Source organism: Physeter macrocephalus, chromosome 6 (genome assembly GCF_002837175.3).
Source record: "Physeter macrocephalus isolate SW-GA chromosome 6, ASM283717v5, whole genome shotgun sequence".
Classification (NCBI taxonomy): Eukaryota; Metazoa; Chordata; class Mammalia; order Artiodactyla; family Physeteridae; genus Physeter; species Physeter macrocephalus.
Window position 1 is genome coordinate 55,183,330 of NC_041219.1, and position 13,862 is coordinate 55,197,191.

Below are 13,862 nucleotides of genomic sequence, written 5' to 3' on the forward strand. Positions count from 1 at the left end.
CCCAGCGGCCACGGCTCACGGGCCCAGCCGCTCCGCGGCACGTGGGATCCTCCCAGACCGGGGCGCGAACCCGGCTCCCCTGCATCGGCAGGCGGACGCGCAACCACTGCGCCACCAGGGAAGACCCTAAGTTTTTAATGAATATAAGAAGGACTGAATAACCCAGTGTTGGGATTTTGAATGCTTAGAATAAACTAAACATTGATCATATTGAAATGGATAGTAAATGAGAAAATCTATGTCTTCAGCCATATCTAGGCCCATTTTCCCTAACGCTCCCTGCATAGGTAGCCTCACTGGGTTTGTACCATGCTTCCTCCTGCTCTCGTACAGTCCACTTTCTTTCTTTCTTTTTTATAAAATAAATTTATCTATTTATTTTTGGCTGCGTTGGGTCTTCACTGCTGCGCACGGGCTTTCTCTAGTTGCAGCGAGTGGTGGCTACTCTTCCTTGTGGTGCACGGGCTTCTCATTACGGTGGCTTCTCTTGTTGCGGAGCATGGGCTCTAGAGCGCAGGCTCAGTAGTTGTGGCACACGGGCTTAGTTGCTCCACAGCATGTGGGATCTTCCTGGATCAGGGCTCGAACCAGTGTCCCCTGCATTGGCAGGTGGATTCTTAACCACTGCGCCACCAGGGAAGCCCTAGATCTGAAGAGTCTTAAGAGAATGAAAATAGGTTTAAGCTAAGGAAGAATACAGTGGACTAGCAATTTGGATCTGAAAAGTACAGCTGATCCAATTTAATTAACTACTCTTCTTATTAGCACAAATGGGGGAAAAAATCTATAAACCAAAATATAAAACTATACATTTTAGAAATGATATAAATACTATTATTACAAAGTATTTAATGCTGGTTATTTTTAAGAATTTAAGTTAACTTAGAAATAAGAATATTTGCTAAATGGATAGATTTCTTTTTCTATTTACTTGAACTACCTCTGAAAGAAACAACAAAGAGTAAGCTACAAATGCATCTTCTTAAAACATTTTTTTTTACATTTTGGGGATATGTTAATATATGCCTTACAGTTACTGTTCTCACTTTATACCTGTATTCTTTTTTTTTTTTTTTTTTTTTTTTTTGTGGTATGCGGGCCTCCCCGTTGCGGCCCCTCCCGTTGCGGAGCACAGGCCCCGGGCGCGCAGGCTCAGCGACCATGGCCCACGGGCCCAGCCGCTCTGCGGCACGTGGGATCCTCCCAGACCGGGGCGCGAACCCGGTTTCCCTGCATCGGCAGGCGGACGCACAACCACTGCGCCACCGGGGAAGCCCGATAGACCTGTATTCTTAAAGCTTTGTTTTGATTATGTTCATTTATTTATTTATTTTTAGTAAGTTATTTATTTTTTTTGTCTGTGTTGGGTATTTGTTGCTGTGTGCGGGCTTTCTCTAGTTGCAGTGAGCAGGGGCCACTCTTTGTTGCAGTGCGAGGGCTTCTCACTGTCGTGGGCTCTCTTGTTGTGGAGCACGGGCTCTAGGCGCACAAGCTTCAGTAGTTGTGTCACGCGGGCTCAGTAGTTGTGGCTTGCGGGCTCTAGAGCGCAGACTCAGTAGTTGTGGCACGCGGGCTCGGTAGTTGTGGCTCGCAGGCTCTAGAGCACAGGCTCTGTAGTTGTGGCTTCCCGTTCTAGTTGCTCCGTGGCATGTGAGATCCTCCTGGGCCAGGGCTCGAACCTGTGTCCCCTGCACTGGCAGGCAGATTCTTAACCACTGTGCCACCAGGAAAGCCCTGATCATGTTTTTTTATTAACCTTTTGTATTGTATTATTTTTTTTAACAAGACTTTATTTTTTTAGAGTGTTTTAAGTTCACAGCAAAGTGAGAAAAGGTCCAGAGTTCCCATTTATCCCCTGCCCCACCCATGCACAGCCTCCTGTGTTACCAGTATCCCCCACCAGAGTGGGAAGTTTTTTATAATTGATGAACCTACATTGACGCATCATAATCATCCCAAATCCATAGTTTATATTATGGTTCACTCTTAGTGTTGTGTATTTTATGGCTTTGGATGAATATATAATGACCTGTATCCATCATTAAGGTATCATACAGAGTATTTTCACTTCCCTGTTTACCTTCTCTGTCCCCCCTCCAAACCCCTGGCAAACACTGATCTTTTCACTATCTGTAGTTCTGCCTTTTCCAGAATGTCATATAGTTGAAATCATACAGTATGTCGCCTTTTCTGAATGCCTTCTTTCACTTAGTAATATGTGTTTAAGGTTCTTCTGTGTCTTTTCATGGCTTGATACCTCATTTCTTTTTGGCACTGAATAATAATTCGTTGTCTGTGTGGTTTATTTAACCACCTACTGAAGGACATCGATTGCCTCCACGTTTTGGTAATATGAATAAAGCTGCTGTAAACGTGCGTGCAGGTGATAGTGTGGACGTAATCTTTCAACTGTTTGTGGACTCTCTATTCTGTTCCATTGATCTATTGTCTATTTTTTCGTTTGTACCACCACATTGTCTTGGTTACTACTGTAGTTTTTATAGTAGGTCTTGAAGTTGAGTAGTGTCAGTTCTCCAACTTTGTTCTTCTTCAGTGTTGAGTTGTATATTATGGGTCTTTTGCCTTTCTATATAAATTTTAGAATTAGTTTGTCAATATCCATAAAATAACTTGCTAGAAATTTGATTGGGATTGCACTGAATCTACAGATTTAAGTTGGGAATAAGTGACATCTTGACAGTATTGAGTTTCTCTCTGTGAACATGGAATATCTCTCCATTTACTTAGTTCTTTGAGTTCATTCATTAGTTTTGTAGTTTTCTTCCTTGTACATATTTTGTTCGATACCTTAGTACAGTTGACCCTTGAACAATGTGGGGGTTAGGGGTGGCAACCCTCCACTGAATTGAAAATCCACATAGAATTTATAGTCAGGGCCTTCCCTGGTGGCGCAGTGGTTAAGAATCTTCCTGCCAATGCGGGGACATGGGTTTGAGCCCTGGTCCGGGAAGATCCCACATGCCACGGAGCAGCTAAGCCTGTGCGCCACAACTACTGAAGCCCGCACACCCTAGAGCCTGCAAGGCACAACTGCTGAGCCCGTGCGCCACAACTACTGAAGCCCACACACCCTAGAGCCTGCGAGCCACAACTACTGAGACTGTGAGCCACAATTACTGAAGCCTGTGCACTCTAGGGCCCACGTGCTGCAACTACTGAGCCCACGTGCTGCAGCTACTGAAGCCTGCGTGCCTAGAGCCTATGCTCCACAACAAGAGAAGCCACCGCAATGAGAAGCCCATGCACTGCAACAAAGAGTGACCCCCACTTGCTGCAACTAGAGAGAAATCCCATGCACAGCAATGAAGTCCCAATGCAGCCAAATGATAAATAAATAAAATAAAATTACTTAAAAAACATTTATAGTCAACCCTCTGTATACACTGTTCTTTTGCACACACGGTTCTGCATCTGTAGATTTAGCCAACCACAGACTGTAGAGTACTGTAGTATTTACTATTGAAAAACAATCCAAATGTAAGTGGATCCACAGAGTTCAAACCTGTGTTGTTCAAGTTTCAACCGTATTTCATTTTTAGGGGTGCTAATGTAAATGGCATTATGTTTTTAATTTCACATTCCACTTGTTCATTGCTGGTATATAGGAAAGAAATTGACTTTTGTATACTAACCTTTATCCTGTAACCTAGCTTTAATTGTTTATTTTAAGAGTGTTTTTGTTGATTCTTTCAGATTTTCTACATAGATGATTTTGTCATCTGTGAACAAAGGTGGTTTTGTTTCTTTCTTCCCAATCTGTATACCTTTTATTTCCTTTTCTTGTCTTATTGCTTAGCTAAGACTTCCAGAACGATGTTAAAAAGGAGTGGTGGGAGAGGACGTCCTTGCCTTGTACCTGATGTTAGTGGGAAAGTTTCTCATTAAGTGTAATGTTAACTATAGGTTTTTTTAATAGATACTCTTTATCAGGTTGAAGAAGTTCCACTCTATTTCTAGTTTATTGAGAGTTTTTACCAGCTCTAGGAGTTGGGTTTTGTTAAATGTTTTTTCTGCGTTTATTGATGAGATCAAGTGATTTTTCTTCTTAAGCCTATCAATAGGATTACTTTAATTGATTTTTGAATGTTGAACCAGCATTGCATACCTGGGATGAATCCCACTTGATTGTGGTGTATATTCAGTGTTGGATTCAGTTTGCATACATTTTATTGAGGATTTTTGCATCTGTGTTCACAAGAGATATTGGCCTGTATTTTTCTTTACTTGTGATGTTTTTGTCTGGTTTTGGTATTAAGGTAATACTTGGCCTTAGAGAATGAGTTAAGAAATATTCCCACTCTTCCATCCTCTGAAAGAGATTATAGAGAATCGGTATAATTTTTTCCATAAATCTTTGGTAGAATTCACCAGAGAACCTGTCTGGGTCCAGTGCTTTCTGTTTTTGGAGGTTATTAATTATTGTTTGAATTTCTCTCTAGATACAGACCTATTCAGGTTGTCTATTTCTTCTTGTGTAGGTTTTGACAGCTTGTGTCTTTCAAGGAATTGATGGGCATAGAGTTGTTCCTAGTATTCCATTATTATACTTTTAATGTCCATGGCATCTGTAGTGATGTTCTCTTTTATTAGTTAGCCTGGCTAGAAGCTTATCAATTTTATTGAATTTTTCAAAGAACCAAGATAAAATGAATGGAATTCTTTACTGTAAAACTTCTCTGATCCATTAATATGCTGGTATTTGTTAATCTCTAAGTTGGAAAGGGATATAATACACAGCATTTACCTTCCCCCAGATTTACTTCTTTATTTACTGATGTGTAAGTACCTTGCTCAAGTAAGTAGAAACTGTAAACGGAACCCCCTTGTCTATTGAATGGAAGTCTTTGTAAAATGCACTTCAAGTGCCTTTACTTTCTTAAAGTGGCATGCTGAATTTGATAAGCTTTCTTTTTTTTTTTCAACTTTGATATTTTTTTATTGACGTATAGTTGATTTACAATGTTGTTAATTTCTTCTATACGGCAGTGTTTCAGTTTTACATATATACTTTTTTCCATTATGGTTTATCACAGGATATTGAATATAGTTCTTTGTTCTATACAGTAGGACCTTGTTGTTTATCCATTCTGTATATAAAAGATTAACTTCCTTGGGAATTCCCTGGTGGTCCAGTGGTAGGACTTTGCACTCACTGCTGAGGGGCCAGGGTTCAATCCCTGGTCGGGGAACTAAGATCCTGCAAGCTGCAGCAGGGCGGCCAAAAAAAAAAAAAAAAATAGAATAAAATTTGTTTAAAAAGATTAGCTTTCTTTTCGATGCCTTTTTGAACTAGATTATATTTAGATTTGCATAGTTTAATTTTACATTTCTTTATCCTTGCATATGTTTGATCAGTGTTATTTTTAGATTATAGATTACTAATGTTTCTGGTTCAAGGGTATATTGTCCCTGGGTTCAGTAATTTTTATTTTCGATTTATCTTTTTCTTATTTTATATAGGAAACAAAACCACATAAGACAAACAGAACTTTGTGAATTATTATGTGGTAAACTTTGTTGTCATCACAGTATGGTCAGGAAATAGAACTTTTATCAGCTAGCCAATATTTTGTAATAACTATAAATAGTATGTAACCTTTAAAAATTGTATATACAAAAAAGCTTTTAGGGCAAAATATATTAGGAAATAATACTAGTAAATAAAAAAATGTTGGCTTACTGTGCAAAAAAAAATCTGTCAGCCATCTTCGAAGTACCTCCCAGTTACAGGTTCCTTTCCTTCCCTCAAAAAATGACTTTTACAAAAACAAAAAAAAACAAAACAACAACAACAAAATGACTTTTAAAATTTGTAGTAATCATTTCCTGCATTTAAAAGTGTTTCCTCAGTCACATGTGCATTCTTAGACACCAAAGTTTAGTCTTGCTCGTAAAAAAAAAATTGGTGGTGTTTTTAGAAAGTATTTTGATGATGTGCCATTGTACCTCCCATGTTTATATTGTCAGAGTAGAAAAAAGTTTAATAACTTAAGTTCTCTGATGCTTGAAGGACTGGAAAGACTTGATGTGGTGACATCGGTTGTATTTCAGGGTGTCCTGATGTCGGAAGAAGAAGTGTTTGAACTTGTTCCCGACGATGAGCGACAGTGTTCAGCGTGCAGGACCACCTGTTTTCTCTCTGCGCTCACGTGTTCCTGTAATCCTGAGCGGCTTGTGTGTCTCTACCATCCAGCTGATCTGTGCCCCTGCCCCATGCAGAAAAAATGTCTTAGGTATCCAGAAGTTTCTTGTAAAACTTCTGTTACTGTCTTTTAAAATTAATGTCAGTACTGTCCTTTGTAAAGCGCTTCCCTGTGTTTGGACTGGTAACCTCTTTTCTGTTTGCCTCCTTGCTTGAGGACCAGCCCATTAAAGTTGGCTCTAAACTTGGCACCTAAAGTTAGTTGTTTTATCAAGTTGATTTCACATGTTCCTTGTCTCTCCCTGAATTAAAACTCTGTGGGCTTCTTAGATTTTCTCTTTATGTATATACCAAAACCCCGTTCCCCTGGCCATTTTACTTTCCTTAAGCTGATTGTATGTCAATTTTAATTTATTTTCAAGTTGTTGGTTTTTGGAAGTTTTTATTTTCTTGTGTGGTGGTTTTTTTTTTTTTAGATATCGCTACCCATTAGAGGACCTCCCTTCTCTGCTGTATGGTGTGAAAGTCAGGGCACAGTCCTATGACACTTGGGTCAGTCGTGTTACAGAAGCATTATCTGCCAACTTCAACCACAAGAAAGGTTAAGTTTCTTCCTTTTTTAAGCATACACTGAAATGGTTGTCATTTTGAAAGAGGTGTTGTTTTGTTTTATGTGTTTTTCCTCCAGGAAGGAAAAATCCTAGGCTTCATATGAGATTTGAGACTAATGGGTTGGTTCACTACAGAATTAATTTCCTGTTTGAGAATCTTCTTTTAAGTGAAAAAGTTGATGTAAAATGGGACAAATAGCTAACTTGCAGTAGATGTATCATATATTTTGGGGAACCCCATTGTTACCAGTGGACTATAACATTAAAGGCTTATTGAGAAAGAGAAATTGTCTATAAGGTTTAGAAACAAGCACCTGGTCATAAGCTTTTTTTGTTTGTTTGTTTTTGTTTTGTTTTTTTTTGCGGAACGCGGGCCTCTCACTGCTGTGGCCTCTCCCGTTGCGGAGCACAGGCTCCAGACGCGCAGGCTCAGCGGCCACGGCTCACGGGCCCAGTGGCTCCGCGGCATGTGGGATCTTCCCGGACCGGGGCACGAACCCGTGTCCCCTGCATTGGCAGGCAGACTCTCAACCACTGCGCCACCAGGGAAGCCCTGGTCATAAGCTTTTATTGTATTGGTGAGATTTTCACAGCTGTGGTGTGTTTCTGCTAATTGGTTGGTGAAGGGTTTTTTATTTTCTGTGGTCATAGTATATGGCTTTTTATTTATTTTTACAGATTTGATTGAATTACGAGTAATGCTGGAAGATGCTGAGGATAGGAAATATCCAGAAAATGATCTCTTTCGAAAACTCAGGGATGCTGTTAAAGAAGCTGAGACCTGTGCTTCTGTGGCTCAGCTGCTTCTGAGCAAAAAGCAGAAGCACAGGTAAGACTAAGAAGAGCTGAGTTCTCCAGTGGTTTTCTGTTTTGTTTTGTTTTGTTTTGACCAGAATAAAGGCAAAGTCTTAACTGGCCTGTGAGGCCCTGCCCTGTCTTTTGAGGCCGTGTTCTCCCTCCCCCAGTAATGCCCTAACCTTGTCTCCTACTGGTCTCCCTTCTTTCTTGCTCCACCCTGAACCCTCTCCCTCTGTTCTTCGTATACACCAGTGTCTTCCTGCTTAGGGCCTTCACACTTGCTCTTGGCTCTGCTTGGAGTTCTCTTCCCCTGATACCCAGGTGGCTTATTCCCTCACTTCTTTCAAGTCTTTTTCAGACATTGCATTCTTGGAGAGGCCTTCTCTGATAACCTCTGTAGAATTGCAGCCTTTTTATTCTTCTTTCCTGCTTTGTTTTTCTCCTGTCCCTGTCACCTCCTGATAGACGAATTTACTTATTTATTATCTTATCTCCTTCTTCCTTTCCCAACCCCACTAGAAGGTATGCTAGGATAGAATGTTGGGGATTTGCATCCTTTTTCTTATTGCTGTGCTTTGAAGCATGGCTGGCACAGCGTAGGTGTGTACTAAGCATTTGTGAATAAACGATACTACAGGCTGAAGGCAGGTGGCAGCAAAGAGTAACCTGGGTGCCGGGGAGGCTGTTGTTACGGAGCTGGAAGTATGTGCCCTTAATTTCATGTAATTCATGTGTGTTTAATTCCCTGTAGTATTGTTTCTTAGTAATTCCAACACGTTTCTTGTATCTGAATGCCTTTTTCTATAGCAGTTCACATTGGGTCTCTAATTACTTTATATGGCTCACGGGCCCAGCCACTCCATGGCATGTGGGATCTTCCTGGACTGGGGCACGAACCCGTGTCCCCTGCACCGGCAGGCGGACTCTCAACCACTGTGCCACCAGGGAAGCCCTATATGTTTTTTTATATTCTATTTTATCAGAGAGCTTTTTTTAGCAACATTGATCAGTGACTCTTCAGCTGTCATTGGGTCGCTGACCCCCTTGGAGGATCTGGCAAAAGCTTAGAGACCCTTTTCTTAGAAAAATGCACATACTGACATAGTTTTGAATCAGTTTCTGAGGGTTTATAGTCTCCTAAGCCAGGTTTTAAAGGTCTTTGTTCTATATCTTAAGTTTCTTGAGGTAGAAGATTTAGTTTTATCAGTGAACTTAACATTTTACTGTGAGGAATTTATTAAATGTTTGAAATGTTTAATACTTGAGAGATTGGAGGAACTGTAACTTGGAGAGTTGAATCTTTGAGTCATTACCTGAAGAGCTAAACACTTAATTTGGAAGTGATCACCATTGCAGTGAAATCCCTCAAACACTAGTGTTCTGGGATTTCTTGGGTTAGAATTCTAGAGACTAGAAGCCCCTTTGATACGGGAATGACTGTGAATTTTTCTTACTTACGTCTCAATATTATTTCACATCAGGCAGAGCCCAGATAGTGGGAGGACTCGGACCAAACTGACAGTGGAAGAGTTGAAGGCCTTTGTCCAACAGCTTTTTAGTCTTCCATGTGTCATCAGCCAAGCTCGACAAGTAAAGGTGGAGTATCACATTCTTTTTTGGGCAATATCCTTTGTAGTATGGGCTCCTGTTTTGGGTAAAGAGAATAGTGTGTCTAGATTCGTTTTTTTGTTCTGTTTGTTTCTTTTCTCAAATAGATGCTGCTATTTAAGGTTTTTGAATAGGCAATAAGAATCTCTTGGCTTCCTTCTTAGTCTTTGATTCCCCCTTTAAAATTCTGCAACTAAGGCTAGTTTAGAATATTTTTTCCTATATTAATTTTAAGCCAGAACCTCCATTTAACTTAGATTTAATTGAAATGTAAAAAATTAGTTAAAGGAATCTGAATGTATCAGTGATTACTAGTTCATGAACTTTTAAAAATGCAGAACTCTGAAATTACCAGGGCCCTCATGGTTTAATGAATATGTAAAATCTGAAAAGTGTCAAATACATGAATCTGCATAGTTAGTAATCTTTTGATAGTTTGTGGTGTGTTTTTGTGATTTGGCGATGGCTGTGTATCTAAAATGGTTTTTACCAAGATTATCAACCGTGAAATCCAGTTGTGTTGTCTTAACCCCATGTCATAAGAGCGTTTTGCTCGTTGACCATGCTTTCCTTCCTGAGAGACTTTCTTTTCTAAGCATCTGACACCATACTCTCTGGTTCTCTTAGATGCACAGTTCACAGTTCTTTCTCTTTAGGGAAGCTGTTTGATTTCTCCTTGGCTTGCCTTCTAAGTTTGGAGTATATTGGGGGTCTTGGCCCTTTCTTTAATATCTTCTTTGGTGACGTTAAATATCACCTGTGTCCAGCTGATTCCCAGCTCTGACTGCCTCTCTTCTTGTCTGCAGACTCGTACATCCAGTTGCATACTCTGCATTTGCCTTTGGCAGACTAAAAGACCTCTTAAAAGCCTTCGAATGAATCAGAATTCTTGATCCCTTTGTTTCCCTTATGCACCACATTCCGTCTCTAAACAGGTGTTCCTATCGTATTATTTCCAAAGTGCCTCCCGGAGTGAACTGCTAGTCGTCACCTCAGCCGCTTCAGTTAGGCTCTGAACCACTGGAATCTGCCACTTAGGTTGCTGCAACAACTTTTTTTTTCTTTAACCAGCCCTATTCAAGTCACTGAACCTTATGCTATTTTTTTAAAATTAATTTATTTATTTTTATATTATTTTTGGCTGTGTTGGATCTTCGTTTCTGTGCGAGGGCTTTGTCCAGTTGCAGCAAGGTGGGGCCACTCTTCATCGCGGTGCGCGGGCCTCTCAGTGTCGCGGCCTCTCTTGCTGCGGAGCACAGGCTCCAGACGCGCAGGCTCAATAGTTGTGGCTCACGGGCCTAGTTGCTCCGCGGCATGTGGGATCTTCCCAGACCAGGGCTCGAACCCGTGCAGACGCGCAAGCTCAATAGTTGTGGCTCACGGGCCTAGTTGCTCCGCGGCATGTGGGATCTTCCCAGACCAGGGCTCGAACCCGTGTCCCTTGCGTTGGCAGGCAGATTCTCAACCACTGCATCACCGGGGAAGCCCCTGCAGCATCTTCTTAACTGGTCTCTGTTCTTCTGCTCTTGTCCCCGAAAGTTTAGATTTTATTCAGTAGCCAGAGTGATTATGTAATAAAATAGGAATAAAATCATACCACTTGCATGTGGTTAAAATCCTCCCAGTGGTTCCCCAAAGCCATTCAAATGAAATCCAAACTCATTGTAATTAATCTACAAGGCACTACGTAATCTGACCTCTGCTTATTCCTTAACTACTTTCTCCTGCTTCCACTTTGCTCTCCATCAGCCACTTAGGAGCAAGGCACAAGCTCATTCCTCTTTAAAAGCTTTTGCAGTGATTATTTGCCCTGTCTGAACTACTCTCTTCCAGGTCTCCATGCGGTTCCCTCCTCTACCTCCTCATTTTAGTTTTGGTTCATCTGTCTTTTGTGATCGTCATTGCAAAGTAATATGCCTCTCCCCACCAATCCCCTCTGATCACTTTTGTATTATATTGTATTGTATTGCCCTATTTGATTTTCATAGCACTTAAAACTAACCGAAATATTTTATTCATGTCTTCACTGTCTGGCCACTTATATTAAAATATGTGTTCTTTGAAGACAAGGACTTTGTATTTTTGTTTAATGCTGTAGGCCTAGAATAGTGCCTGTAACTAAGTCAGCAGTCATTAAATAGTTTTTGAGTGAATTAATCATATTTAAAAGTAGGAGTATGTAATTACAGAGAAACATATTTTGCCTTTACCATATCTGTTTGGTGCTATGATGCTGAGATTATTCGTCTAGAATTTGGTAGTTTGCCTGAACTGTATGTATTCCACACTCATTTTGTATCTTTTAAGTTTTTTGTTTTTCTTTTTTCCTTTTGATCTTCTCAGAACCTACTGGATGATGTTGAAGAGTTTCATGAGCGTGCCCAGGAGGCCATGATGGATGAGACCCCAGATTCTTCCAGACTGCAGATGTTGGTAGATACGGGCTCTGGTCTCTACGTGGAGCTGCCTGAATTAGCCCGACTAAAGCAGGAGCTGCAGCAGGCTCGATGGTTGGATGAAGTACGACTGACCCTGTCAGATCCACAACAGGTCACTTTGGACGTCATGAAGAAATTGATAGACTCTGGGGTGGGGCTGGCGCCCCACCATGCCGTGGAGAAAGCGATGGCTGAGCTTCAGGAGCTCCTCACGGTCTCTGAGCGATGGGAGGAAAAGGCCAAGGCTTGCCTGCAGGCAAGGTGAGCACATCTGTTGGCGGCTGTCACGTCTTTAATAACTAGGTTAGAGAGTGGAAAGGGAGGAGGAACATGAGGGTCTTAATTAAATGTTTTGTGCCTTCCCTGACTGGGCACTAAGTTACCAGATTGGGCTGCATACAGACAGTTTCAAGTATTGTGTGCACACTGTGTGCAGAGTACTTGTTTTAATAAGAGCCCTTCCATTACTGATACTCTAGTTAGGAGCTAAGAAATGTTAAAGCTGTGTTGCAGTACGTTGTTAACTGAGAGTTCCAGAAAAATGCTGGAAGGATTCAGAGGAGGAGAGGTCGTTGTTAGCCTGGGTGGTCAGAAGAGACGCTTGAGAGAAACTTAAGAACTTACATAGAGCCTTGAAGAATGAGTGGGATTGAAGTGGAAGGGGAGGTAAGAGAAGAAATATCCTCAGCTAAGCTTAAGGAATGTGTAGGATGTGCTCAGGTGGCAAAAGTGAAGTGGTCTTTACATGAGTGGGGGATTCATGCGGGAAAGTAGAGGGAGATGAGAATCAGGCAGGAGGGTGTGAGGTGTTAGCATTGGCACACATTGGACTTGTGAGATTGAAGTAAAGCGTCCATCAGTTTGACTGTAATGCTCTTTATGAAAGTATTTTTTCAGCACCTAAGATTAGTGTGTATGTAATTTCCTTTGTGAGGATGAGGAAACTGGGACGCTTACAGAGATCACATAGTTGTCAAATAACAGCACAAATTTAAAGCCTTTTCCACTTCATTCCAAAGTCTCCATGTACTTAATTACTTTGCCAGTCACTTATTTTGGATGCATTTGATAGGCTTTCCCTTAGATGATTTAATCAACACAGTTCTGTTCAGCCAAGAAAAGGCTCCATGTGTGCTGGATATTTTGCTCTCCAGATGCCACTGAGAATACGTAATAAAGTTTATAGCTTTTCCTATCTGAAACATTCAAATTACTCTATGTCTTCAGATTCATGACAGTTCTAGGAGGTGGGAGCATATTAAATGGGAAAAGTTAAATAACTTTGGAATGCAGGCCATGATTTGGTATACCTGATACAACTGACAGTAGTCTGCTGAGTGAAATTTTATTGGTAGTAATACTTGAAAATTTTCTTTTTCCCTTTTTCTTGCATTTAACCAGTTTTAGTGATTTTTGCCTCCAGAATGCCTTTTGAATCTCTCTTCTTCAACTCCACTGTCACTGACCTAGTTACAGAACTGTTACATTTTCCCTTGATCTTTGCAATTCAGTGAGTATTTATGGAGTACCTACTACACGCCAGGTGCTGTTTCTAAATGCTGTGGAGGCCATAGGGAAAAGACACACAAGGTCCCTGCTCTAAAATAGAGCCGACGTAGTGGGGAGAGACAGGTGAATAAGTGAATGAGTGAGCGAATTTCAGATAATGTCGTGAAGAGAATAAAGTTGATAAAGAGAGGACTGATGGGGTTGGTGGGGATAGTGGGAAGGTGAATCCTCCCTTTTCTAGATCCTGTTGAGTTGTCTTTCTGAAACGCATACTTTGTATTCTTCATCTCTTAGCATTGGTTCACTGCTCACCATTCCTTTCTGGATATCTTCCTCCTTTGTCTTTGACCATCTCTCTCTGCCTCTTTCAGAGTGGCTTTCCTCAAGATTCTGGCCTAGACTACTTCTCACTCTTTACACCCCTTGGAAATTTCATCTAATTTCTTGTCTCCATTTACTATCTTTATACTGATTAACTCTAAATTCTCATCTGTAACATAGATTTTTTTTTTATAGATACTGTCTGCCTGTTAGATAATTCTATCATCTAAATGATAGAATTCATCTAAATCTATTCATCTAAATCTAATAGGATGTCCTATCGGTACCTCAAATTCCCCATATTCAGAATTACCCCTGTCGGGCTTCCCTGGTGGCGCAGTGGTTGAGAGTCCGCCTGCCGATGCAGGGGACACGGGTTCGTGCCCCGGTCCGGGAGGATCCCACGTGCCGCGG

At 41.0% G+C, this 13,862-nt stretch overlaps 1 protein-coding gene across 4 annotated transcripts in view; it reads left to right on the forward strand.

Moving 5' to 3' along the window:
- KDM5A (lysine demethylase 5A) overlaps positions 1–13,862 on the forward strand; it is an 83,740-nt gene that overhangs the window by 38,028 nt on the left and 31,850 nt on the right. For all 4 annotated transcript variants that reach the window (XM_007117070.4, XM_007117072.4, XM_007117068.4 and 1 more), the window contains 5 exons: positions 6,073–6,254; positions 6,640–6,764; positions 7,453–7,603; positions 9,054–9,168; positions 11,524–11,879. In XM_007117070.4, the coding sequence (XP_007117132.1) occupies positions 6,073–6,254; positions 6,640–6,764; positions 7,453–7,603; positions 9,054–9,168; positions 11,524–11,879 (929 nt within the window). The remainder of the gene's footprint in view (positions 1–6,072; positions 6,255–6,639; positions 6,765–7,452; positions 7,604–9,053; positions 9,169–11,523; positions 11,880–13,862) is intronic.